This window comes from Corythoichthys intestinalis, chromosome 10 (genome assembly GCF_030265065.1).
Source record: "Corythoichthys intestinalis isolate RoL2023-P3 chromosome 10, ASM3026506v1, whole genome shotgun sequence".
In the NCBI taxonomy this organism is placed as follows: domain Eukaryota; kingdom Metazoa; phylum Chordata; class Actinopteri; order Syngnathiformes; family Syngnathidae; genus Corythoichthys; species Corythoichthys intestinalis.
Window position 1 is genome coordinate 24,537,292 of NC_080404.1, and position 27,910 is coordinate 24,565,201.

The 27,910-nt window shown below is 40.3% G+C and overlaps 1 protein-coding gene across 9 annotated transcripts in view; it reads left to right on the forward strand.

The window, feature by feature from the left end:
* Positions 1-27,910, forward strand: part of LOC130923355 (protocadherin-15) — a 490,939-nt gene that overhangs the window by 361,032 nt on the left and 101,997 nt on the right. For all 9 annotated transcript variants that reach the window (XM_057849017.1, XM_057849014.1, XM_057849016.1 and 6 more), the window contains 2 exons: positions 15,198-15,338; positions 15,757-15,869. In XM_057849017.1, coding sequence (XP_057705000.1) covers positions 15,198-15,338; positions 15,757-15,869 — 254 coding nt within the window. The remainder of the gene's footprint in view (positions 1-15,197; positions 15,339-15,756; positions 15,870-27,910) is intronic.

Consider the following 27,910-nt stretch of genomic DNA (forward strand, 5'->3'; position numbering starts at 1 on the left):
TTACAAATGTGATGTAGTATTCATTTATATTGTATATTTTATGTTGTATAACTTTAGTTCCTATGTTCCTACTCAAAAAGTAGGTTACGATTGCATATTAGTTTGAAAATCGACCGGATCCACCGTATTTTTACACGAGTGACTTCCGGCCCGATCCTAGCTACCGGTAGAAGTATTGAAGCAGGAGGGCCACGTGTCGCATCAAATAATAAACTCTGCCGTTCTTTTCGCTTGCGTCGCATTGACCCGCTTCTGGGACGCATCTAACACGCAACTGGTGTGCATTGACTGATTGACTCTAACGCACGCGTTTCACTGCGTTCTCGCGGCGGCCACGTTGTCGCGCCGTTTACGTTTCTGGGTTGTACTGTCCTACCGTGTTGGTCCTCATTCTAGTAAAGAAGACGGAGTAAATATAATCTACACAAAGAAAACTTTAACCCGATCGACTCACGGCCTCGAAAAGTTACGGTTATATTATGTCAGAAACTCGTTCGGTACGCGTCCGTTCTGAACCGAGCACCACTTACCGAAACGGTTCAATACTATTACATGTACCGCTACTCCCTTAATATATAATTAATATATATGTTCTGTTGTTCACTAATATCTATTTCAAAATCTTTTTTTATTTTTTATTTTAAGGACATTCTGGGGAAAAATAGTATTAAAATGCGATTAATCAAGATTAATTCATGACAAAGTGCCCCTTTAATGAGATTATATATTTAACCATATACCACCCTTACTAAAAACATTTCACAATTTTTCTGAAATACTCAGACTTCCCAGTGACGCTATAAGTAACTGACGGATAAAAGTTAGAAGGGTGACCAGCGGGATCCGTCGAGCTCATTGACAAGTGCGTTTTTGCAGTTCTGTTTCTAATTAAAGCGTGCCGTCACCCAACGTGGAACAAAGCCTTCAACCCACGTGTTCTTTTTAATGAAGGCGTATGAAAGAACGGCTCAGCAAGGTCTCGCTCACGCTCGCATGGCCCTTTGAACATCAGACGTTTTCATTTGTTCGCTTGTTTCACGCCACGCACTTGAAAGTTCCCACCAGCCTGCACGCTTTCATTGGCGCACCCTCTGTACATTCTCACTTCCATTCGCTCACCGATTCGGATGAGTCACCAGCCTTTAGCCTCTGACAGAGTCGTACTTGAGAATATATACATGTTATTTTCTTTCTTTTTCCCCCCTTCACGCTGTGGTATCTGACGAGCTTTTCCCGGGAGTGGAGCAATAATGACTTTAGTCTACTTGTTTCCGGAATCCATCCGTCACAAAGCGAACGTTGCACAATGCAGTCACGAACATGTCGCTTTAAAAACACGATGATTGAATTGAGTGAATGTTCTTTGTCATTCATGATGACTAACTTTCCATTTTGTATTGTCTTCTACCTTATGTGACTTCAACTTGTCGCAAGGTCATTTTTTTCTCCTTTACTCTTGAATACTTTTTCAGTTTAAGGTTTAAAAGACTCACTGACCTCCTCATGCTGCCCTCAGTTTCCACCAGTCTCGGGAGTGGAGTGCTATTGTAAGCAGCCCTTTACGCTTTTGAACTTTGACAAGCCTTAGCTTTGCATCTTCTTCAGTCCCAGCTGAGGATGGATGGAGTACTTTTCAGTCTTACTGTTACACTCTCAACCACTCTTGGATTTTTGTTTAGTTTAGTTTTTTTTTTTTCAATGACTTCAGCCCAAACAAGCTTCAATGTTTCGTCCAGATAGGGGTCGGCAACTTCATTTCGACTCAATTTCCACAGAAAAGACAACACTGAGAGCCACATGCACATAGGCTAGGTTCAGCTTGCAGGTCTTAATGCACTAATCCAATTTTTTTCATGTTTTTCCCGACTCTAATAAAGCATTAACTTGATGGTCTGAACGGGACAATTCCAGTAGAAGCGGACCACTTCAAATCCGATCTAGGTCACTTTCGTATGTGGTTAAAATCTGATCTCGGCCACATTTTTCAAAATTCTCAAATCTCCCAAATCAGAATTCATGCAGCAATTACGTCAGCACGCACAGTGCATGCATGCATTCAATCAATACATATACAGTACACTTTGAATATAAGAGTAAATGGGGATAATTTATGTCTGTTATTTTGTTTCCTCTTTTTGAAAATAAAAATATGGTAACCCTAGGATAGCATAGGGCCAGCATGGCCAGTCATTTGTTTTGACGCTTCTGCTCATGTGGGTAAGTTTGCTCAGCGCGTGTCGGGCAGCGAGTTATTAGGCATGCTTAATACTTGAACGGGCTCAATCAAAAAATGCATTCTGTACGGACATGCCAAAAAATAAAAACTGAGATAATAATGAAAAATCAGAATTGTGCATCAAGACCTGTGGTCTGAATCTAGCCAATATTGATATTAGAAATAATTGTGTCAGCTTGACGGTGTATACGTACAGTATGTACAGTGTGGAGCAGAAGTATTTGCATCCCTTGTGATTTTGCAAGTTCACCCACTTAGAAAATAGGTCGAGGTCTGAAATTTTAATCATAGATGCATTTCCACTTATAGAGACATAATCTAAAAAATAAAATCCCGAACTTACATTGTATGAGTTTTCAGTAATTTACTTGTAATTTAATGAGGTTTTATTTGTACCCCTGAGAAAATCAGTGCTAATATTCAGTGCAGAAACCGTTGTTTGCAATTACAGACACTTTCTGTAGTTCTTCCCCGGGTTTTCACATATGGAAACAGGGATTTTGGCCCAATCCTCCACTCAAATCTTCTCTAGATCTGTCAGGTTTCGGGGCTGTTGTTAGAAACACGAAGTTTCATCCAAACATTTTCTATTGGATTGAGGTCTGGAGACTGGCTAGGCCACTTTCAGAACCTTGATATGCTTTTAGGCTGCCACTCCTTGGTCAGCTTAGCTGTGTGCTTGGGATCATTGTCATGTTGGAAGATCCAGCCACGACTCATTTTCAAGTCTCTAAGGGAATGAGGTTGTGGCTCAAAATCTGACGATTAATTTCACCATTCATCCTCTGCTTTATACAGTGGAGTTGTCCTGTCCCCTTAGCCGAAAAGCAACGACAAAGCATGAGGTTTGCACCCCCAAACCTCACAGTGGGCATGGTGTTCTTGGGATTGTACTAATCCTTCTTTTTCCTCCACGCATGACGAGTAAAGTTTGCACCAAAAAGTTCTACTTTGGTCTCATCTGACCACATGACTTTCTCCCATGACCCCTCTGCATCATTCAGATGGTCCTTGGCAAACGTCAGACGGGCCTTCACATGTATCGGCTTCAACAGGGGAACCTTCTGAGCAATGCATGATTTTAAACCATTGCACTGTCGTGTTATACAGACAGTAGCCTTTGTGCATCCAGGTCTTTTCAGGTCATTGACAAGCTCAGGCTGTGTAGTTCTAGGCTGAGCCCTCACTTTTCTCATCACGAGTGATGCTCCACAAGGAGAAGTTTTACATGGAGCCCCAGTCAGAGGTAGATTATCAGTCACGTTTAGCCTTTTCCACTTTCTAACAATTGCAGCAACTGTTGATTTATTCTCACCAAGATGCTTTCCAATTGTGCCATAGCCTTTTCCAGCTTTGTGGAGCTCAACAATTTTTTCTCTGATGTCTTTTGAAAACTCTCTGGTCTTGCCCATTGCACAGGTGACAATTATGAGCTCAAATGGGCGGTGGATGGGTGGTTACTCATGGAGTAAAGGGGGACTTTTTTAAGGTAGACTGACAAGCAAAATAAGTGTTATCTTTTATTCAATGAAAATACACACAAGTCATGAATTCACCCACTAAGTAATGTTACGGATGCGCAAAGACTTGTGGGCACCACTTCCGAGTTCCAATGTTGACTGCTAATGAACAAATGTTCATTCGCCCCTCCCGATCAACATGGATTGGACGTGTATCGCCGTCAATGGCTCTAAAACATTGTCTTCTCTGCTTAAAGCGAACCAGTGTACAAAAACCTTTTGAAACCTTTGCGTGATATGAGAACACATGCTCCCTGGAGCTTTGCAGCTACGTGGTCAGAGTACACGAGCGAGTGTAAGCGCGACGCTTTGACTGACACACCAATTGGATTTCCTAACAGGAGTGAACTAACCCAGTCTCTTATTGACCCGAGGCTCAAAGCATTTTATTGACAGAGTGCCTGTCAAAGGCTAATACAATATGTATCAAAAGCGGACAGTGTAGTGCATCTCTGTCAAAAGTTCCTAACAGTTGGGACCATCCCTTTTAGCTTTGTGGGCAGACAAATATCTCTGCCGCATGTACCGCAGGAAAAGTGATGCTTGTGATGTGGAAAAGTGGACCGTATTTTCATCTAGTGCTCCATCACTTTGAATGAGATTACCATGGAGACAAATGCCCCTGAATGCATTATTCCTCATGGCCAGGTTTGAAAGGTCTGTTATTAATGGCTGGAGCAAAAAAAAAAAAAAAATGGACCAAATGTACCACTGTTGTTGTTGATGTCTGTTGTGTTGCAAATGTTTTGAAATGTATTTTTAACAAGTTATAATGTGTTTGGACTGGGAATTGAATTTTGTTATTTAGCGTTTAACATTATAGTTCACTTGAAAGCGGGCACATTTGGTCATGGCATAATGTGCTCCGGTTGTTGTGGTATAATTCTTTTAAAGAACATTATTGATTTAGAAACATTTTTTTCTGATTCGTCCATGTTAAAAAATGGGAGGAAAGGGGATGCAACTGGGCTAAAAAATTGGGATGACTAAGATAAATGAGGGCTTGAATTAAAAAAATAAATAGAAAAAAGGGAAAATGCATTAAAAATACCATTTATTTATTAGAGCTCGAGCACCAAGTGGTGCGAGACCATATTGTAATGCAAAGGATTATTATTATTACTATTAGGGCCAGGCACCAAGTGCTGCCCCTATCTTTGATTTGGGTGAATTTCCCGAAAGTTTAATTGTTTTAATTGCAAAAAACTAAAGGGGAAAAACATTGAACAGGGGTGGCCATGGCACAGTTGGTTGCCCAAGTTGTGCTGGGACCGATGGGTCACCGGTCCATTTCCTGGCTACGACTGCCCACTATCAAAATGCCCTTGGGCAAGGTGCTGAACCCTAAATTTTCCCAATGGATTAGCAGCGCCTTGCAAGGCAGCATCAACACTGGTATGTGAATGCGTGTGGTAAAGGGTAAATGTGTGCTAATGTAAAGTGCTTTGGGCATGGTAAAAACATGTAGTAGATAAATGTTTGTATGTAAGTACTCTCCATTTACCAAATGTTCTATTTAATTATTTTTTTTAAGAAAGTAATTTCAATGAAAAATATATTTAAAAAAGGGGGAGGGGTTAATATCTTTGTTTTGACTTTTCCAGAAAAGGTAAAAGAATATTACAAATATTTCTTCGCTACTAGCCCTCCCATTCAAAACGAATGGCACATCTATCGCCAGGATTAATTCAAATCGTTTTGGAAAAATGAGTGCGTTGGAAAATAGCCTTTACAAATGCACTTCATCTTTGTCGGTGACAATCAACTATCAGGCGCAAATGAGCAATGATGGCAAAGCATGATTGATACGGATTGTCATTGAAGGACTGATAGTTATTTTAATCCCTCAGACATCTGGCTTTATTTTTATTGACACCTGCTACATTGACACATCTGCATTCTCAGAAACATGACAGATGGATCTTAATAAACATTGGAATATATTTTATTTACGGCGATGACTTTTATCAGTCACGTACTTGCCACAAATTACGATCCAGTCTGCATTCTGTATCTATGAAGAGAACATCCGCCCGCTAATGGTGTTAATATTCCATCATGTACAATTTCCTTTTTCCTCTTAAAGGTGACCTTGATTTTCATGATCCCCGCATAACAGAAGAGCAATTACGATTGCATAGCTACATAGTATTAAATTAAAAAGCGAACGATAAAAAACTGACCTAATGAGATTACCAACGCTGTGAGCGGAAAGAATGTTTACAGGGGAAAATGGCGCTTACGTTACGGCACAAACACCATTTTGAAGTTTTATTGCCCCTGCTCCTAGGAGATTTCACCGCGAACGGTTCCTAAGCTCTTAAAGACATATACAGTATGTGTGGGGAAAAAAAAAAACTCCTTGGGGACGTGTTTCTACTTGAAAATCGCCTCCAGGCTGGCCAGTCCCCAATGCAACAAAGGGGAAAGAAAAGATTATTAAAGGATCAGTTGTGCCCATAGGTACAGCGGATTATCTGAGCCGCACAAGGAGAGAAAGAAAAAAGGCCTACGAAAATAATAATTACGAGATTAAAGTCTCATCTCATGGGGCTGTTAATTTAGAATCTTTCACAAATAAGGAAATCATTGGTCTCGTGGCACATCTACATCAAATTACAATCAATATAAGGATTTATACTCATGATTTGTTGTAGTCACAATAAGATCATTTACATAGCTTCACGTACTCTACGTCAAGTTGCCAAAAATATCTATTTATGAAACTCATTCGAACATCCAGCCAGACGAGACGCTCAATGCTGTTCATTTTAAAGGAGGCAATTTAGCGCTACGTAAAGAACATATCAGCTAAATTAGCCGCACTGCATCCATACATAATACTTACAGTAAAGATAATATAACGACTTTAATCTCATAATATTACAGTGTACTGTATGACTTTATTCTTGTAATATTAATGACTTTATTCTTGTAATTTAACTACTTTAATCAAAATCGTACTATGAATATCTTTTCCTTATCCTTATTTATTTCTTTGTGTGGCCCTAATACTCTGTTGTACTTGAGTGCAAAAAGAAAAAAATAACAAACAGGAAGTGTGTTTAATCTTAATCCTTTAACGTCCGGTACCTACTAATTATTTAATGCACGTGATTTATAACACAGACTGCAGGGATAAATTTATGAACTAGGCGGTTCAGTCTTTTCAATATTATTGAACAGAAGAGCTGAATTCATAAATAACATATGATTTATACATGGGAGTGCAATCAAGGGCTGACTCTCAAGACCAATGAGATGCAGAAAACATTACAAAACTCATCATTCAAGTTATTTCTTAAGAATATTCAGCAGAGGTTGCTCATAAGGGGGGAAAAAAATGAAAATAATGGAATAAATCAGTGCAATATTAGGACGTGTAAAACATATTTCCTACATCACAGATTCTATATCAGTTCTTTGACTTCTAGATTTGGTGAGGAGCACTAAAGTTTTGCACCCCTTGTGATTTTGCAAGTTCACCCACTTAGAAAATAGGTACCGGTCTGAAATTTCAATCATAGATGCATTTCCACTTATAAAGACATAATCTAAAACAAAAAAATAATAATCCGGAACACATATTGTGTCAAGGAACTCGGCCGGGCAGGTGGTGTGGATCCAAAAGCAGGCAAACAAATGCGAAAACATGGCAGGGAGGCAAGGCCGGGTGGCAGTGAACTAAAAAATGGTTTATTGATAATTAACAAAAACACAAAGTACCAACAAAAGGACAGCGGATCAAATAAAAGGCATCAAAACTTCCTTAAACAGGGGATGCAGGGACACAAGGGCTTAGGTGTTGGGTAACACTGGAGGATGCAGGTTGGAGAATACGCCAGGAGCTAGGGATGTCCCGATCCAGGTTTTTGCACTTCCGATCCGATACCGATATTGTTTTGCACTTCCGATCCGATACCGATACTGGCCGATACCGGCCTATCTGAGCATGTATTAAAGTTTAAAGTTATTTAGCCTCCTTACTTAGTTGTCAGACTCATGTTGAAAAGGGTTTTAGTACTCTTGATAACAACTAGCCAGCTGAATTAGGTGAGTTTGAATAACACACAATGGTTGGTAACAAGAAACTGACCTGCTTATTCAGTGACAAACACAAAAGATTATAAATAACAAACAGAAATGGCATAGTCAGTCAGTAAAACGTGCAAATAATATTGTAAACTGTCAGTGGAAAATCCCACAAATCCCCCAAGCTATTAGATGCTTTTAATGTTTCGTGCATTAGTTAATTAGGTTTGCTTGGAAGGTTCACTACAACAGCCTACAAGGGAAGTCTCCTGCTTTAAGCTGTTTACTAACGCACGTAGTTTTCAATGCATGTGTTGCTCACGCTGTCGAGTCTGTCATTGTGCATCTAGTTCTACATACATATGATATCTATTAGACAAGCATGTTTACTCTCGGGACGCAATGCGGTCTGTTTCTCATTGCGCCCCGAAGACCTCGCTGTGTATTAGTTTCGCTTTACTTGACATATTTCAATAATTGGAATTTGGATGTTTGTGAATCGTTCTCGAATCTTCCACGGCAGAATCGCTCAAGGATGGAATGACGTCTGGGCATGTTGTACCGTGGTTCTAATGCTGCGTTCCAGAAAAGTGGGATGTCGGACTTTTCCGACCTCCGACTAGGAAAATATCATTGGAACACCACTCGAACTGGGAGGTCCAAGTCGCGAAGTCGGAGAAAAAATAACTAACCTGACTTCCAAGTTGTTTCAATCTGACGTCACTGGACAAAATGGCGCTCAAGGAAACGAATGATAATACAATAATGAAGTAAATCAAGTTTATTTGAGACGCCATGTATTTTTTTCCTCATACAGTGAATTATCTTTGTTGTGCTATGTTTTTATATTGACGATCAGCAAAGGATGTAACTAAAAAAAGGCAGGCTACAGTGTGGGCTATAACGCAGCCGTCGTTTTTCCTCTACTATTTGATCGCTTATAGCAGTGATTCTTAACCATAGGGCCTCGGCCCACACTTGGGCCCCGAGCGCCACCTAGTGGGCCGCAAAAAAAAAACTGTTTTGTACGTGTGGGCCGCGAGGGCCGCTGGACGCAATAACAACTCCCGACCATGTAGTGGCGCTAATGCATCAGTCAGTTGTTACTTTAACCAGCTCCATAAATAAGGAGAAAAAGTCATTCAGCTAGCTGTAAAGAAACAAGATGGAGAAATATTTAAAACGAAAAAATGAAGACGACCCCCCGCCAAAAAGTAAATTTTTGCGCAAGTACAATCCCGACTTCATTAAGTACGGCTTCGTAAACGGAGGTAGCGAGGCAGTGCCGAGAGCCTAGTGTGTGGAGTGTGGGTTAACGCTGTCTAACGAAGCACTTAAGCCGTCAAAACTACAGCGGCACCTAGAGACCAAGCATCCGACGCTTGTGGGAAAGCCGGTGGAATTTTTCAAGAGAAAAGAAGATGGGCTGCAGATGCAGAAAAGATCGATCGTGTCCCTGACTGGCAACTCTAAAAGTGCACTGAAAGCTAGCTACCTCGTAGCCAGACGTGTGGCACAAAGTAAAAAACCATTCACCATAGCGGAGGAGTTGGTTCTGCCTGCTGCTGTTGATATGTGCCATGAGATGATCGGAGAGGCCGCTGCAAAGAAGCTGCTGACCATCCCACTCTCAAACGACACTGTGAGTCACCGTATCGCGGACATGGCCTCAGACATACAGCAACACCTCATTGAAAGAGTAAAAAGTAGCCCATTTTTCTCTTTGCAACTTGCCGAGTCCACTGATGTCACGAATGCTGCGCTGCTGTTGGTTTTTGTTCGCTATCGTTGGGACAGTAGTTTGCACGAACACATACTGTTTTGTGGAGAGCTACCAACACGAACTATGGCTCAGGAATGTTTCCGCTGCATTGATAACTACTTCAGTGAGAAGTAGTTATAATAAATAATAATAATAAATAAATAATATATATTAAAATTATATTTAATGGGCCCTGGGCCACTCTGTACTGAAAAAAATGGGCCTCAGGGTCAGAAAGGTTAAGAACCCCTGGCTTATAGGAAGGCAGGTTCGCTGGAGGTCAAAATGTCTTTGGATGGCCAAAATAAAAAACACCTCGTCGCGATCAGCCATCTTTGTTGTTTAAATTTGCTTGGAACGCTTTGAGGTCGGAACTGGTACCATCCGAGTGGGATAAATCCGACTTCCCACTTCTCTGGAATGCAGCATAAGTGTTGTATGGTGCGTCTTTACTCAGGAGAAATAATGGCTCGTCATCCAGAATGAATTCTTGATTCTTCTTCTTGCATTGACTCTTGTTATTCCCTGGGCTTTGGGACTGTCGAGTGCCAGTTTGTCACGAATAGCAAAAGTTTTTGCCAGTGTTAGTTGCGAAGGACCTTTCTTTTTGTCTTCGGTTTTCTAAACATACTCCTCATGGTATTTTGCTAAATGCTTGATTAGGTTGGTTGTATTAAAACTTCTTACAGCTTTACCACCACGCTTGACTTTATTGTGGCATATGTTGCACTCTGCCTCTTCGTCTTTGTCGTCCTTTAAGGTGAAATGATCCCACACAGCTGACATTTTTACCGATAAAGTCTTTCGGTAAATTGGGAGACGGTAATGTAGTGTGTTGAAGGTGTGCCGTAAAATGCGGACCGGATTTTAGGGAAACCGAAGCAAAAACTGGAATGGATTATGTAAATCGGTGCGCTGGAAAACCCGGAGTGGACTTTCGAAAAAACTGGATCGGAAGTCTGGATCGGAATTTTTCCGTGTCGGCCGATCTGATACCGATGCACATTTTTTTGCCCATATCTGCGTCAGATCCGATCCAAATATCGGATCGGGACATCTCTACTAGGAGCAGGCACAACAGGTGAAATCAATGGGCAATCACAGGGACAAGTCATAAAAACACAAAACCTAACACAATGTATGCTTTTTCTATAGTTTATTTGTAATTTACTGGGGTTCATTTGTACCCTTGAGAAAATCAATGTTAATGTTAATATTCAGTGCAGAAGCCTTTGTTTGGAATTACAGAGGTCAGACACTTTCTGTAGTTCTTCACCGGGTTTTCACATATGGAAACAGGGATTTTGGCCCATTCCTCCACACATTTCGGGGCTGCTGTTGGGAACCACAAAGTTTCAGCTCCATCCAAAGATTTTCTATTAGATTGAGGTCTGGAGACTGGCTCGGCCACCCCAGAACATTGATATGCTTTTTACGCAGCCACTCCTTGGTCAGCTTGACTGTGTGCTTTGGATCATTGTCATGTTGGAAGGTCCAGCCATGACTCATCTTCAAGTCTCTGGCTCAAAATCTGACGATACTTTTCACCATTCATCCTCAGCTTTATACAGTAAAGTCCTCCTGCCCCCTTTGCCGCAGCCCCAAAGCGAGGTTTCCACCCCCATATTTTACAGTGGGGATGGTGTTCTTGGAATTGTTGTCCTCCTTTTTCTTCCACACATGATGAGTAAAGTTTTCACCAAAAAGTTCTACTTTTGTCTCATCTGAGCAGATGACTTTCTCCCTTGACCCCTCTACATTATTCAGAAGGTTTCTGGCAAACTTCAGATGGGCTTTCACGTGTACTACTTTCTGAGCAATACATGATTTTAAACCATTACACCGTAGTGTTCTACTGACAGTAGCCTTCAACTGTGCATTCAGCTCTCTTCAGGTCAATATCCAGCTCTTACCATGTAGTTCAAGGCTGAGCCCTCACTTTTCTCATCATGAGTGATGCCCCATGAGAAGAGATTTTATATGGAGCCCCAGTCAGAGGTAGAGATTATCAGTCATCTTTAGCCTTTTCCATTTTCTAACAACTGCTGCAACTGTTGATTTATTCTCACCAAGCTGCTTTCCAATTGTCCCATGGCTTTTCCAGCTTTGTGGAGCTCAACATTTTTTTTTCCTCTGGTGTCTTTCGAAAGCTCTCTGGTCTTGCCCATTGTAGCAGTTGGATTATGACTGACTGTAGTGTGGAGTGCACAGGTGACAATATTAAACTCAAACAGGTGGTTGTCTAGCTTTACTCATGGAGTAAAGCTAGACTTTCTTTAAGGTAGACTGACAACTCTTTGTCATAATTATTGCTGATTCTCAGGGGTACAAATACTTAACCCCACTAAATTACAAATAAATTATTGAAAAATCATTCAATGTGAGTTCCGGAGTTTTTTTTTTTCTTTTAGATTATGTCTGTATGAGTGGAAATGCATCTAAGATTAAAATTTCAGACCTCTACCTATTTTCTAAGTGGGTGAACTTCACAAGGGGTGCAAATGCTTCTGCTCTCCACTGTAAGTGAGATTCAAAATTTTGTGATAAAAAATCTGAATTAAAATGAATTGGACACTTTCACCTCATTTATTGGTTGATAGTTTTCATTTAAAAGATCATAAATTTAATCATTTTGATGAAGTGACTATTTTTGCTCATTTAAAAACCTTGACTGTTATGAAGTTAGGACAGGCTTCAGCATCCTCGTGAGCTTCGTGAGGATAAGCCAATGAATATATAAACTGTATATTATTATTATTAAGTTATTGGGTTGGGGTTATTTTTTTATATTACGTAGATTTTATAAATACATTTATAAATAATATAAAAGACAGTTAATTAAAACCAAATAATATTAAAATGCTTAAAATCAGAAATCTGGCCCCAAATAAGAAAAATTGCTCTTTAAAATTTGTATTTTTTTACTCATTGCCTTCCACTGACAGCGGTCGACATCCGATTCATTTAAACTGGCAGTGAATGCTCATCTTTCAGTGCCATTGACGGCGCTAGACGTCCAATCTATTTTTGAATGGGATGGGCAAATTAACATTTTTTACACTCTAGCGCCGTCAATGGCAACCTATGAGTTAAAGGGGAAGTTCAGAATTTTTGACATTACTGTAGACTTAATCTTCGAGTTAGTGGGGGGTTTAATTAGTCGGTAGAGTTGATTTCAACAAATTCCGTGCAGTTAATTAGTTATTTATTAGTTTCAGGGCTCTGGCGTGGCTCTGCTTGCATGAGTCAATGGGCCCGTCCTAGCATGCCAATAAAAAATAACATGCATGCATGAAAATCACCGATGCGATGACCCATGCAATCAATAGTGTTGGCTATGTTTTCAGGATGAAGTTATTAAAACTTACCATTGCATGCCAATATCTGTAGTATGAACAGCAACATTTGTAATCCAGCTGCTCTGTAGTTACTAGGCTGCAGAGCGGAGATATTTTTTCCACCGGTGTGTTTATGTCGTAGCCAGCAGCAAGTATCCCCACTTTGTATTGTTCCTCCTTCATAGGGAATTTGTAGAAACTATCATTTGCCCATTTCTTCTGTAAATGCATGTTTCACAATGTTGCCATTCTTCAGTCAAGACTCTGTAGACTGATGCTGCATTCGTATAAGGTGGGAAGTCAGAGTTTTCCAACGTCGGACCAGGAACAAATATCATTGGAACGCCACTCGAACTGGGAGGCCCTAGTCGCGAAGTCAGAAAAAAACGTGCCCCAAATTCATGAGTTACTTCGATCAGACGTCACCGACAATGCGCTTCCGTCAAAAAGCAGACCGCCAATAGTAAAACTAAAGAAGACAGCTTACAGTGTGGTCTATTTACCTTAGCCATCATTTTTCCTCCACTATTTGATCGCTTATGAGAAGGCAGGTTTGCTGGAGGTGAACTTGTCTTTTGATGGCCAAAATTTAAAACAAATGCTTAGAACCAGTGTTGTTAATCTTACTTTAAAAAGTAATTAATTACAGTTACAAATTAATCCTCCCAAAAAGTAATTGCGTTAGTAACTCAGTGACCTGAATGTAAAAGTAATTAGTTACTTGGCAAAGTAACTGGTGATAATTTTCTTTTTTTTTTCTCAAAAAAAAAAAAAAAAAAAAAAAAAAAAAAACAGGTCACACAATGCGAAATTTAAAGGGTTTTTGGGACAATTTGCCCAATTCTTTACCCTAAACTTAACTAGACACTGGGGTATTGCGGATATTGCGATAACTAGATAGTAACCTTTGCTATGTGTGGAAGTCATTTAATGTTCTGAATAAACCCTTAAAGTTGTTAAAGTTGCTCCCGTTATTGCATTAGTTCCCTTCTGTCTACTTTCGACATGTGTAAAAAAGTTTTAAACTGTTTCATCATTTAAAGATTGATTTAAGTCAAGAATTTGCAGATTTAGGAGCATTTTAGATAAAAGGTTACTTAGGTTCGCTAGGAAGGTTCTCTCCATCAGAGCTTTCCTAAGAGGTCTACTCCTTTAAGATGGCGGCTGTTTACTAACGCATCTAGTTCTTTAGATATGTTGCTAATGCCACCGTGTCCGTCATTTGCATCTAGTTCTATAATGTAGGATTTCTACCGTAGCATTAAGTGGGCGTAGTTTGTAGGCTATCGGCTACAGTCAGGTATTATTGGAGCCACCTCGCATCGCGTTTGCAACGGCGTCCCCACTCCTGCTCTGCTCTCTCGTCTCCGTGAGTCCGTCTCTCTGATACTTTTCTCGCGTCAACCAACATAGTAAGGTATAGTAACGCACGCCTTTCCTGCCTCAGTAACGGTAACGGCGTTGCCAAGATGAGAAAAGTAATTAATTAGATTACTCATGACTGAAAAAAATAGCGCCGTTAGTAACGCCGTTATTACCAACACTGCTTAGAACGCTTTGAGGGCGCAACTGTTACCATCCGAGTCCAACTTCCCACCTTCCTCGAATGCAGCATGAGCACGAGTGGCCGAAGAACTCCTCTATATTGTGGTCGCATTACTCATTTAAAAAAAAAAAAGTCCCGCAGAAGTAAATGAATTATGGCAGTTTGGTGTGATATTGTTTTGGCCGCATGGGTATTTTGAACAATGATCTGCATTTTGAATTTATTTGACTATGTTAGATCTGTTAATATCGTTTTTTTATTGGCATGCTAAGTCGGGACAATTGACTCGCGCTATCTTAGCCACTCCGGAGCCCTGAAATTAATAAATAACTAACAAACTACACAAAATTTGTTGAAATCAACTCCATTGACTAATTAAACCCCCGCTAAGTCGAAGATTAAGTCAAATGTCAAAAATTCTGAACTTCTGCTTTAAGGGGTTAAAATGCATTGAATTTTGTCTGGTAAGTCTTAAATTCCTTACGTTTTAAATTTTGGTGGATGCGTGAAATTGTGTCAGAGAAATGCCAAAGCAGAAAAAAACATATATTCCTCTATCCCTAACTGATGACAAATGAAATTAAAAACCATTTGGAAAGAATGGATTTGTCCCAAAATTGACAATAAATTCTGTTCTAAGTGATCTTAAAAAAACTTAAATGTCACTTGTTGAAAGCCCTGAATTATGGTGATGCTCTGTATTCAAATTGTTTCTGTTTTGGGAGCCACCATAATCATATTTTCTGATTTCTGTATTTTTCAGGGCACACCGGCCAGTTTTGTGCGCTACAGAGTGGACGAGGAGAGGTCGCCGTACAGTGGGAGCATCTTTGATGTGGAAGAACTGACCGGTAGGATCATCACCAAGGTCAACCTCAATGAAGAGCCCAGTGTTACCTTTAAAGTGAGTTAAGTTTATTATTTATATAGGTGAGCTGGCATGGCTGAGATGTTAAATGAGATAAATTAGATGTTAAAATGAACTGTCGCTGCCAGCCTTCCTAGTCAAAATGGATCGGACGTCACTGAAACATGATCCTCTGTTTATTCTCTGACATATTTTTTTGTGATGCCTACAAGCAAAGATTGAACATTTGCTGTCTTGTTAAAACCATCATCCCAAGGTGACCTGATCTGTTTATTTAATATTTTTTAATATATATTTTAACAAGAGAAGCAGTTGCTCTGGGACTTGCTTCTAATGAGGATGTCTCGGACATGACATTACAACAAATACGCTCCCAGGCTCTCGATCTTCTTGTGCTCGGAATATGAATTACAGCGCTTGGTGTAAACAACATGTAATATGTGTGTGTGCACAGTTGTTTGTCACGGCCTTTGACGACGGCGATCCCGTGAAGACGAATAGCACCTTGGTGGAGATCACAGTCCTTCAGCCTTCGCGGATTCCTATTTTTACCCAGGAGGAGTACAGGTAAAAATTAAATAATTCTAAACAAAATACATTGGACTAGGGCTGCATCTATCGAATATTTTAGTAATCGAGTAATCGACTGAAAATTCTATCGATTAATCGAGTAATCGGATAAAACATACATATTTTTAGGTGAAGCGCAATTAATATACGTATATACATGAGAAAACAAGACATTTCATCTAATATTGAACCATTTTCAGTCAGTCAATGTCTTTATTTGATGTACATTGTTGAAAACAGCCAACAATTGCATCTCAGATGTAACTAGAATAAATATGTGTGTGTGTGTGTGTATATATATATATATATATATATATATATATACACACAGTGGGGAGAACAAGTATTTGATACACTGCCAATGTATCAAATACTTGTTCTCCCCACTGTACATATATGTATATATATATATATATATATATATATATATATATATATATATATATATATATATATATATATATACAGTGCCTTGCAAAAGTATTCGGCCCCCTTGAACCTTGCAACCTTTCGCCACATTTCAGGCTTCAAACATAAAGATATAAAATTTTAATTTTTTGTCAAGAATCAACAACAAGTGGGACACAATCGTGAAGTGGAACAAAATTTATTGGATAATTTAAACTTTTTTAACAAAAAAAAAAAACTGAAAAGTGGGGCGTGCAATATTATTCGGCCCCCTTGCGTTAATACTTTGTAGCGCCACCTTTTGCTCCAATTACAGCTGCAAGTCGCTTGGGGTATGTTTCTATCAGTTTTGCACATCGAGAGACTGACATTCTTGCCCATTCTTGCTTGCAAAACAGCTCGAGCTCAGTGAGGTCGGATGGAGAGTGTTTGTGAACAGCAGTCTTCGGCTCTTTCCACAGATTCTCGATTGGATTGAGGTCTGGACTTTGACTTGGCCATTCTAACACCTGGATACATTTATTTTTGAACCATTCCATTGTAGATTTGGCTTTATGTTTTGGATCATTGTCCTTTTGGAAGATAAATCTCCGTCCCAGTCTCAGGTCTTGTGCAGATACCAACAGGTTTTCTTCCAGAATGTTTCTGTATTTGGCTGCATCCATCTTCCCGTCAATTTTAACCATCTTCCCTGTCCATGCTGAAGAAAAACAGGCCCAAACCATGATGCTGCCACCACCATATTTGACAGTGGGGATGGTGTGTTCAGGGTGATGAGCTGTGTTGCTTTTACGCCAAACATATCGTTTTGCATTGTGGCCAAAAAGTTCAATTTTGGTTTCATCTGACCAGAGCACCTTCTTCCACATGTTTGGTGTGTCTCCCAGGTGGCTTGTGGCAAAATTTAAACGAGACTTTTTATGGATATCTTTGAGAAATGGCTTTCTTCTTGCCACTCTTCCATAAAGGCCAGATTTGTGCAGTGTACGACTGATTATTGTCCTATGGACAGACTCTCCCACCTCAGCTGTAGATCTCTGCAGTTCATCCAGAGTGATCATGGGCCTCTTGGCTGCATCTCTGATCAGTTTTCTCCTTGTTTGAGAAGAAAGTTTGGAAGGACGGCCGGGTGTTGGTAGATTTGCAGTGGTCTGATGCTCCTTCCATTTCAATATGATGGCTTGCACAGTGCTCCTTAAGACGTTTAAAGCTTGGGAAATCTTTTTGTATCCAAATCCGGCCTTAAACCTCTCCACAACAGTATCTCGGACCTGCCTGGTGTGTTCCTTGGTTTTCATAATGCTCTCTGCACTTTAAAGAGAACCCTGAGACTATCACAGAGCAGGTGCATTTATACGGAGACTTGATTACACACAGGTGGATTCTATTTATCATCATCTGTCATTTAGGACAACATTGGATCATTCAGAGATCCTCACTGAACTTCTGGAGTGAGTTTGCTGCACTGAAAGTAAAGGGGCCAAATAATATTGCACGCCCCACTTTTCAGTTTTTTATTTGTTAAAAAAGTTTAAATTATCCAATAAATGTTGTTCCACTTCACGATTGTGTCCCACTTGTTGTTGATTCTTGACAAAAAAATTAAATTTCATATCTTTAAGTTTGAAGCCTGAAATGTGGCGAAAGGTTGCAAGATTCAAGGGGGCCGAATACTTTTGCAAGGCACTGTGTATATGTATATATATATATATATATATATATATATATATATATATATATATATATATATATATATATATATATATATATTAGCAGTGCAACGGTTTGCGGTTCAAAGCCGAACCGTACGGTTCGCCCTGTACGGTTCAATATGCCTTTATGAACCGCGCCTTTTTGGTTTTGCAATTAATTTATTCCGAATGCTTGTGGAATGAATAAAAATATTTTGTCGTAGATTTTATCCCGATTAAAGCTACATTACGTTACATTATGCTAATACGAAAAAAAAAAAACATTTTCAAGTTGTTTATCCGCAACTGACTGCATTGTTACTACGAGTATACAATTAGAGGTCTCAGTCTTAACTCCCAAAAGTCTTGGTCTTGTCTCAGGCAAGCTGACGAGAGGAACTCAGGATTTTTTTTTTAATTAAGACCAATGGTTTAACTTAATTTATGTGATTTTTTTAAGGAAAACACACTTAAAATACCTTTGACTTTTGTCTCAATAACATTCCTCCTACCCTGGAAATAACTGCAAACTTCACAATGTCAAAACAAAATAGCTTTTACATTTTTCAAATGAATCTTAACCGTCTTGAGTACCACCATCAGGGCCAACATTAAGTCACTGGTTGCCATTGACAGCGATAGACATCCAGTCTCCGATAATGACTTTTAACCGATATCCCGAAATTGTCCAACTCCAAAAATGTGGTTGTGGACTTAACATATTATCGCTAAATTTATTGTCATGCTGCACTGGATGCTTTAACAATGATGATGCTCACATAACAAATCCCAAGCCTCTTAGTTTGAAGACATCTAATGGCCACTAAGAATAACTGCTGTGCCAAGCTGTGACCAACCCATGTACACCGGCAAAAGGCTTCTATATTCACTTTGAAGGTGACATGCGTATTGGCCCAAAACCAACAAAGATAAACCGATGTCGATATGATCCAATATCATTTCAAAATACTTTTATCGGTCGATATCCAATAATATCTCTAGGCCAGTCCATTTTGACTAAAATCTAGCCTCCCACTTCAACGCCTACAAGTGACACACATTTTAACTATGGGTTAACGCACAAATTTTTTTGGGGGAAAAAAATAATGATATGTTAATATTAGGGCTGTCAAAATTAACGCGTTAACGGGCGTTAATTAATTTTTTTAATTAATCACGTTAAAATATTTGACGCAATTAATGCACAAATGCCCCTCTCAAACAGATTAAAATGACAGGACAGTGAAATGTGTACTTGTTGTGTTTTAAGGAGTTTTGTCGCCCTCTTCTGGCGCTTGGGTGCGACTGATTTTATGGGTTTCAGCACCATGAGCATTGTGTAATTATTGACATCAACAATAGCGAGCAGTTTATTTTTTGATTGAAAATTTAAAAAATTTTTTATTAAAACGAAAACATTAACAGGGATTTTAATATAAAATTTCTATAACTTGTACTAACATTTACCTTTTAGGAAATTCAAGTCTTTCTATCCATGGATCGCTTTAACAGAATGTTAATAATGGTAATGCCATCTTGTTGATTTATTGTTATAATAAACAAATACAGTACTTATGTACCGTATGTTGAATGTATATATCCATCTTGTGTCTTATCTTTCCATTCCAACAATAATTTACAGAAAAATATGGCATATTTTATAGATGGTTTGAATTGCGATTAATTGCGATTAATTAATTTTTAAGCTGTAATTAACTCGATTAAAAATTTTAATCTTTTGACACCCCTAGTTAATATACATTTGCGTACCCCTAGACAGGCCCGGATCTAGGTTTACCCACCAGAGTGGGCACTAAGAACTCTTGAGGGGGTACCCACTATGCAGGCTTTTTTTTACCCTCTGCATTTCTCCGGGCTTGGGAACACCGCAAGTAGGACGCAGGCTTGTGTCCCGTTGAGGCTGCATTCATTTTGGGGGGGTTTATTTGTTTTTTTTTGTTTTTGTTTTTTTTTTTCTATTCATCAATCTACTTATTCTCGCAGTCGGCGTGATGTCACGATGACGTCCTCTCGCAAAGCAACGTGTCGCCATTTTGAGATGGGGGCACGCACAGCTAAACATCCGTGGACAAACGTTGTCTGAAATAATATATTTCAGCTGTGTTTTGCGTCTTTTTTTCATAAAAACGTCTTAAACATGACTTATTATTATCACGAGTCACTGCCGACAGACGCGAGGAGGCGATACAACTTAAAATTAGCATGTATTGGCCTGCAAATCTGCCCATACAAAGTCGCAGCTGATAGATGGATAAACAATCCAAAAGAATTGCCTGCAGTGGAGTTCGGAAACATCTACAACTACCTCATAAAGTCACACAGTAAGTTGACCTTTATCAATTACATGGAATATGTACCGTGTGGAACTAAGAAAACTGGTAGTATATACGGAGTGATTACTTCTGCCGTAACCGGTATTTCGCCTCAAAGCGTTATTTAGCCGTGAACACGTCACGGCAAAATAACCAATTCCCACCAGGCCAATAATATACCGATTGACCGATCAGAGCAGCTCACGGCAATAGAAAAATAACGCTTTGCGAGTTGTTGGTTACGGTAATAATAACCACTGCCTAGTCTATTGAATCCTAGCAGCAAATTGGGGCAAAAAAATCGATTAAAGTTTACTTACCATTAATAAAATGTCGGCTGCAAACTTAAATGTGCCGGATTTAGGATCCCACTGGCGAGAATGGTCCAAGGAACCGTCTTCTTTTACTGTTCCTCGATTGATTGCTTTCAGCCATTTGCTTGTCCTTTTCTTCTCACGAGGAAGAATGAAGAACTTCAAATGCGGCTCCGAAATCTTACTTGCGTTACAACCCGCAACACGGCAACTTTTAGTCATTCCGACGGAAAAAAAGACCGCAAATAAGACAAAACTTCAACGCGTTTGTACTACAATGCACAACAGAGCAACTGCTTGTGACTCGTGTTTTGCCCCCATTTCAATATGGCGACACTTTGTTGTGGCTGGTGACGTCATTAATGCCTGGATATCCGACTGCAAGAATGTGTCTGGAGGAGAGAGAGGAAGCGCGCGGAGAACAAACGAAGTTGGAAAAACAGCTTGTTTTGGTGATTGCTTGTTCGGCGTGGTTGCGGCCAACAGTAACCGTTAATTCTGTAATAAAAAAGTAGGTTAGACCAACTCTCCGTGCGTTCTCTATATCCAGTGCGACGCTACAATACAGTGGGGAGAACAAGTATTTGATACACTGCCGATATTGCTGGTTTTCCCACTTGCAAGCCATGTAGAGGTCTGTAATTTGTATCATAAGTTCTCTTCAACTGTGAGGGACGGAATCTAATACAAAAATCCAGAAAATCACATTGTATAATTTTTAAATAATAAATTTGTATTTAACTGCATGAAATAAGTATTTGATACATTACCAACTAGTAAATATTTCGGCTCTTAGTTCTCCTGTTTTCCACTCATTACCGGAAGTAACTGCACCTGTTTGAACTTGTTACCTTATAAAAGACACCTGTGGCCTATACTACGAAGCCGGTTTTCTGGCTTAGCAGGGTAACTTCGAGAGTAACTTTATCACGTGCGACGTAAGTTCGCGGCTATGCGAGACTACGAAAGGTGGATATGTTGGAACCGAGAAGTGTTGCCATGGCAACACACGCCACACGCCAAACCTGGTCGTGTCAGAGTTAGATCTTGCTTAACATCAGGATTCCAATTAACCACGCTCTATTTAAACAGCACCCCTCCGCGGACGTGTCCTCCTGACAACGACAGCGTACTTGGACGACCCATACGACATTGGCGCGCGGATTGTGAGGGGCTCTCTCCGGAGGGCACGGGTATTTCGGGACCGCCAAAATTCACTGGCGTACCCGGAAGATGTTCTCCATGAAAGACATATTTTCAAGTGAGGAAATTCTTTACCTGTGCCAACTGATCGAGGCGGACGGCACTAATGTAACCCGCCGAGTCAGGCCCTCACAACCGCTCAGCTTGTGTGCCTGTCCGTGCGCTCTTTTGCCAGGAACAATATACAGTGCTGCTCAAAAGTTTGTGAACCCCCTCAACATTTTGGAATTTTCTATTATTTCAACCTGATTTCCTAATCAATCAATTCAGTAGTTTTTTTTTTGTTTTTTTAACAGTTGTGTTGTCGAGACTAAATTAAAAAGAGTTTTCATCAACTGATGTAGGTGCAAAATTGAACTGTTTGGTCACAACCAAAACCGCCATGTCTGGCGAAAAGTCAACACTGCATACCACCAAAAGAACCTTCTCCCAACAGTGAAGCATGGAGGTGGGAATGTCAAGATCTGGGCTTGCTTTTCATCCTCAGGACCTGGACAACTCCACATAGTCCAGGGAATCATGAATTCTGAGGAATATTGTCAAATCCTAGAACATAACCTGACGCCATCTGTTTTGAAGTTAAAGCTTGGCAGAAGGTGGATCATGCAACATGATAATGATCCAAAGCATTCCAGCAATACAACCAAGGAATGGCTGAAAAAGAAGAAGATTCGTGTTCTGGACTGGCCCAGTCAAAGTCCTGACCTAAATCCCATTGAAATGCTGTGGCGGGACCTGAAGCGAGCAGTTCATGCCAGACGCCCATCAAACCTCTCTCAACTGACTGCGTTCTGCAAGGAAGAATGGGCAAAAATCCCCCAAAGTAGATGTGAGAGGCTGATTAGTCACTACAGAAACCGTTTGGTTGAGGTAATCTCTGCAAAAGGAGGCGCAATATCCTATTAACTGAAGGGGTTCACATACTTTTGCACACATGATATCTGAGTTTTTCTTAAATCAACCACTTTTGTTAAATAAAGAATGACAATATAACTATTTCTTTTGTTTCAGTCCATTATTTGGAATGTCAGTATTGTGGATTTGGGTATAACTTAACATTTAATAAGGTTATTTTAGTTTTTTTTACAAAAAATCTGACCATCACTGTGGGGTTCACAAACTTTCGAGCAGCACTGTATGTATTCCATGAGTCCATCGGTGATGCTGAATATCTGCGTAAGAACACTGTATGCCATGCGATTCGGAGTGGGGTATGGAAACGCTTCAAATTGATTGTTGAAATCGCTGAATGTAAACGAATGCGGAGCTTTGCTCTCATACAAGAAATATATTTAACGGACTTTCCAGCGTTATTTCGTTGTGTAAATATTTATAATAATCATAGAAATATGTAGACTATTTAAACATTGAGAAAACTTGCGTTTTTTTCTGCCAACTCGAAGAGATTAAATTGTCAAATCCACTGATAGGACAGACGCACAAATATAAAAGATATAAATGTTTATTGAATATGCATCTTACAGTCTTGTTTGTCAGCGAAAATTCGTTACAAAAGACGGGCTTTAATTTACGCAACAACGCATGGCATCCCGGCATTTTCTTCTTCTCCTGAGTCCTCACAAATATAACATAAAATTTTGGGAGGGGGGGTTGGGCTTGGGCCTGCAAATCAAGTTGATTGATCGGACTCGGGTCGGGTCGAGCTGGATTTTTTAGGCCCAAACTAAAAAAAAGAACATACGTATTCATACAGTCAGGGAGACTAAACATACAATCATCCTGCCTCATGTGGTGATGCGCGATAAATTATTTCTTACTGTTAACGTACCAAATCTTCTTTTATTGTCCTGACAGCAGGCTTTATTTCTTTTCATGGACATAAGTAAACTGGCATATTGACGCATTCACAAATCACACGATCTTTAAATTCGCTGTCAACAGACCCGTCGCGCTCAACTCGCCGAATCGGTGTTGGATTTCGCGGTGAGGGTGGATTTTAATCATCGCGCATTCCTCCTCTGTGAAGTAAGGTGCCCGTGCCATCGTCACAAGTAGTGTTTGACTCTGCTCTCCGCCCCCTTTTATGTGAACGCGCAGTAACTCTGACTGGGTTGACACAGGTTCGACTAATCAACCTCATAATCAGCGTCGTAGCACCGATTGAGCACAAACTAGACAACCAGGTTTTGTCATCTCCGGTTACCTGCTGGTAAACTGGATTACTTCTGGGGAGGTTGAACTCGGTTCGTAGTATAGGCCACTGTTCACATGCTCAAACAAACAAACAAACAAACTCTAACCTCTCCACAATGGCCAAGAAGCAGCAGCTTGGTGAGAAGGTAACAACTGTTGGAGCGATAATTAGAAAATGGAAGAAGTTCAAGTTGACGGTCAATCTGCCTCGTTCTGGGGCTCCATGCAAGATCTCACCTCATGGAGCATCACTGATCATGAGGAAAGTGAGGGATCAGCCCAGAACTACACGGCAGGACCTGGTCAATGACCTGAAGAGAGCTGGAACCACAGTCTCGAAGAAAACCATCGGAAACACATTACGCCGTCATGGATTAAAAACCTACGACGAACGCAAGGTCCCACTGCTGAAGCCAGTGCATGTCCAGACACGTTTGAAGTTTGCCACTGACCATCTGGATGATCCAGAGGAGCAATGGGAGAAGGTCATGTGGTCGGATGAGACCAAAATTGAACTTTTTGGTCTAAACTCGGCTCGTCGTTTTTGGAGGAAAAAGAAGGATGAGTACAACCCCAAGAACACCATCCCAACCGTGAAACATGGAGGAGGAAACATCATTTTTTGGGGCTGCTTCTCTGCCAAGGGTGCAGGACGACTGCACCGTATTGAAGGGAGGATGGATGGGGCTGTGTATCGCCAGATATTGGCTGACAACCTCCTTCCTTCAGTGACAGCCCTGAAGATAGGTCGTGGCTGGGTCTTCCAGCATGACAACGATCCAAAGCACACAGCCAACTAAAGAGTGGCTCCGTAAGAAGCATCTTAAGGTCCTGGAGTGGCCTAGCCAGTCACCAGATCTGAACCCGATAGAAAATCTATGGAGGGAGCTGAAAGTCCATGTTGCCCAGCAGCAGCCCCAATACCTGAAGGCTCTGGAGAAGATCTGCATGGAGGAGTGGGCCAAAATCCCTGCTGCAGTGTGTGCAAACCTTGTCAAGGACTACAGGAAACGTTTGGTATCTGTAATAGCAAACAAAGGTTTCTGTACCAAATATTAAGTTCGATTTTTGTGATGTATCAAATACTTATTTCATGCAATTAAATGCACATTTATTATTTAAAAATCGTACAACGTGTTTTTCTGGATTTTTGTATTAGATTCCGTCCCTCACCGTTGAAGAGAAGTTATGATACAAATTACAGACCTCTACATGCTTTGCAAGTTGGAAAACCAGCAAAACCGGCAGTGTATCAAATACTTGTTCTCCCCACTGTAGATATTCCTGACATTTTGATTGGGTGGGCATGACTCACGTCTGGGTGGGCCGTGACCACCCTAGCCCCCCCATACATCCGAGCCCGCCCCTAGAGGGAGCCCAAGTACCACGGGTCAGACTCGTACCACACTTTGAAAACCACGGATTTAACGGCACATAAAATGCCGTCCTTCCTTCCCTTCCAAAGAGACTCAATTATTTATCTGATGAAAAATAACAAACAAATTACACAGCCACTTTTGGCCTTGAGCTGTTACAAACGGCATGAAATATTAACGAGGTCGAGTCCACCCAAACGAGTGTTTTTGGCAGGCAGAATTCTCTCTCCAATGGATCCAAATGTCTACAGATTTGCATCCCAAAACTAAGCGGCTAAATAGTTTGTTGACCAAGCCAACATTCAGGCTAGAGTTGACCAGTCTAGTCTATGTTGAGGAACTGATTAACCCCGCTTTGGCAGAAAATGTGCAGGGTGACTCACATTTTCAAAATCAGCGAGAATGTAGCGCGCTTCATTTATTGTCGTCTCTTTTTGGCAGGATTAAGCATTGACACAATTAACCTGTCATAAAGGGCAAAGCCGGTCCATATTTCTCAGAGTTGCTGATGGGCTGCCACGCGAGGCTGTGCGCGTCCAAGCGCGGTCCGACAAAAGGCTGATGTTGCAATGACTCAGGAGGAATCCGCCGAGTGATTTATAATTAAACTACACATGGATTATTAACACTCCAGCTGAAGCGACTTTGAAGAACTCGCTCATTATGTGTGCGCATCGGCTAGTAATATGCTGCGTGGCGTACTTGCAGCAGGCACCTGTCTGGGCCCGTTCATGGCAGAACTGATGGCAAAGTCAGCTCCGGCAGTGCTTAATGGGTGCGCTTGTTTTAAGTGGATTGATTTACGAGCTTCAGTGTCAGTCAGCGCGGGTGGACGAGCCGACGTAACTAAATTTGACATGCTATTAAGCATCGGACTGTGGCTGTCGAGGCCTTGACGGAGTTGTGCCAGATACGATTCTTGTTTGTGGGGGATTTTTGTGCAATTTGCTTACGTGTAATTATGAGAGCTAGATGGGTAAAAGTTGTCATTATTGGAAATGTTTGAAAGTCAACAATTAAATCATTGAGTGCCCTTGACGGTGCTACACATCTCGCTCTGTCAATGGCACTGAAAGAAAATTAATGAATTCGTACTTATATACGTACAGTGTTGTCACAGATTACTTGAAAATGTAATCTAATTACTGATTACGCCTCAAAATAATCTAGTTACTTTACTGATTACTTCATTATCAAAGAAACAAAGTTACTTTAAAAGTAATTTATTAGTTACTTTTTACCAATTTTTCTCCCTTTGTCGCCTCTACATAAGAATGACAACAGAAAAATGTCATCGCATTCACTCCCAGCCATTTTCACCGGAGCAAGGCCCTTCGCTCCCGGCCGTTTTACTGGATTTTGACTGATTTTGCAAGGCCCACAGAAAATTCTGTTTTATCGCTGTATAAACTTGGAACCCACCAAAATAAAGATTAGACTCAGAAGAAAAAAAAGTTAGTTGATATCTTTTTCCATTCTTTAGACATCAGCATTAGAAAATAGCTTAGTTTGAGCCATTTTCCAATTTCTGATGAAAAAAACGGAGAAATTGAGCTTTTTGTGAAAGCATACATTTCAAACAAAACTGACTTATACACAGCTATTTTTTGCTTTAGTTACATCCCGAACATCTGAATAATGTTTTCCTTTTACAAAATAAGATAAACAACAAGACAAATGGAGCTTTTGATCGCAAAGTAATAATTTATTTACACATAACTAAACTATTGAACTGTTGAACTATTTGCACACAAATCAACGGGGAAGGCTCTCGGCTCCTCCTGTGGCTAATCTGATGAGTCCGGATCAAGATCGGTCTCGCTTTTTTCATCATCTTCATCGTTGCTTACCACCTCGGTCTAATGAGTAACGCAACTTGAGCTCCGCACAACGCGTGTGGAACCTGACTCTGTTGTGGACGTCACCGTCTGTCTCATCAAGATAGATTTTTTTGAATCCTTCTTTGACGATGTTTTCGTTTTCTTTTCAAAACACTCCTCCAGTGTCGTTTGCCTTTTTTTTCCCGATCGTTCTCCACATTTTTCTCAAATTCTCACGCGTCTTCACAAGATCCCTCCAACTTCCGTTTCCTGACTATTTTTCTTCACTTTCTTTCTTGGCCCGAGATGAGTTCTTACCAAATGCGCTATTGACCTCCAGTGGCCAGTTTTATTGCTTTAAAATGGGTTTTGAGCTTGTGCATTATATTTTAGATAGATCGGAACCTATAGCTGCCTCTTGTAAAAAAAAAAAAAAAAAAAAAAAAAAAACCCGCAGCCGTATTAATACGTATTTGAGACACTGAAGCAATTAAAAATAGAACATATTTATACGTTTTTTGGCGCAAACGAGGTAATGGACTTTCCGATTATTGAATTTAAAGGGGAAGATCAGAATTTTTTCACATAAGGCTTAATTTTTGAGTTAGCAAGGTTTAATTAGTAAATGGAGTTGATTTCAACCACCATTGACTCACGCTAGCTTACCCCACGGAGCTCTGAAACTTACAAGTAACTGACAAACTGCATGGAATTTGTTGAAATGAACTCCACTGACTAA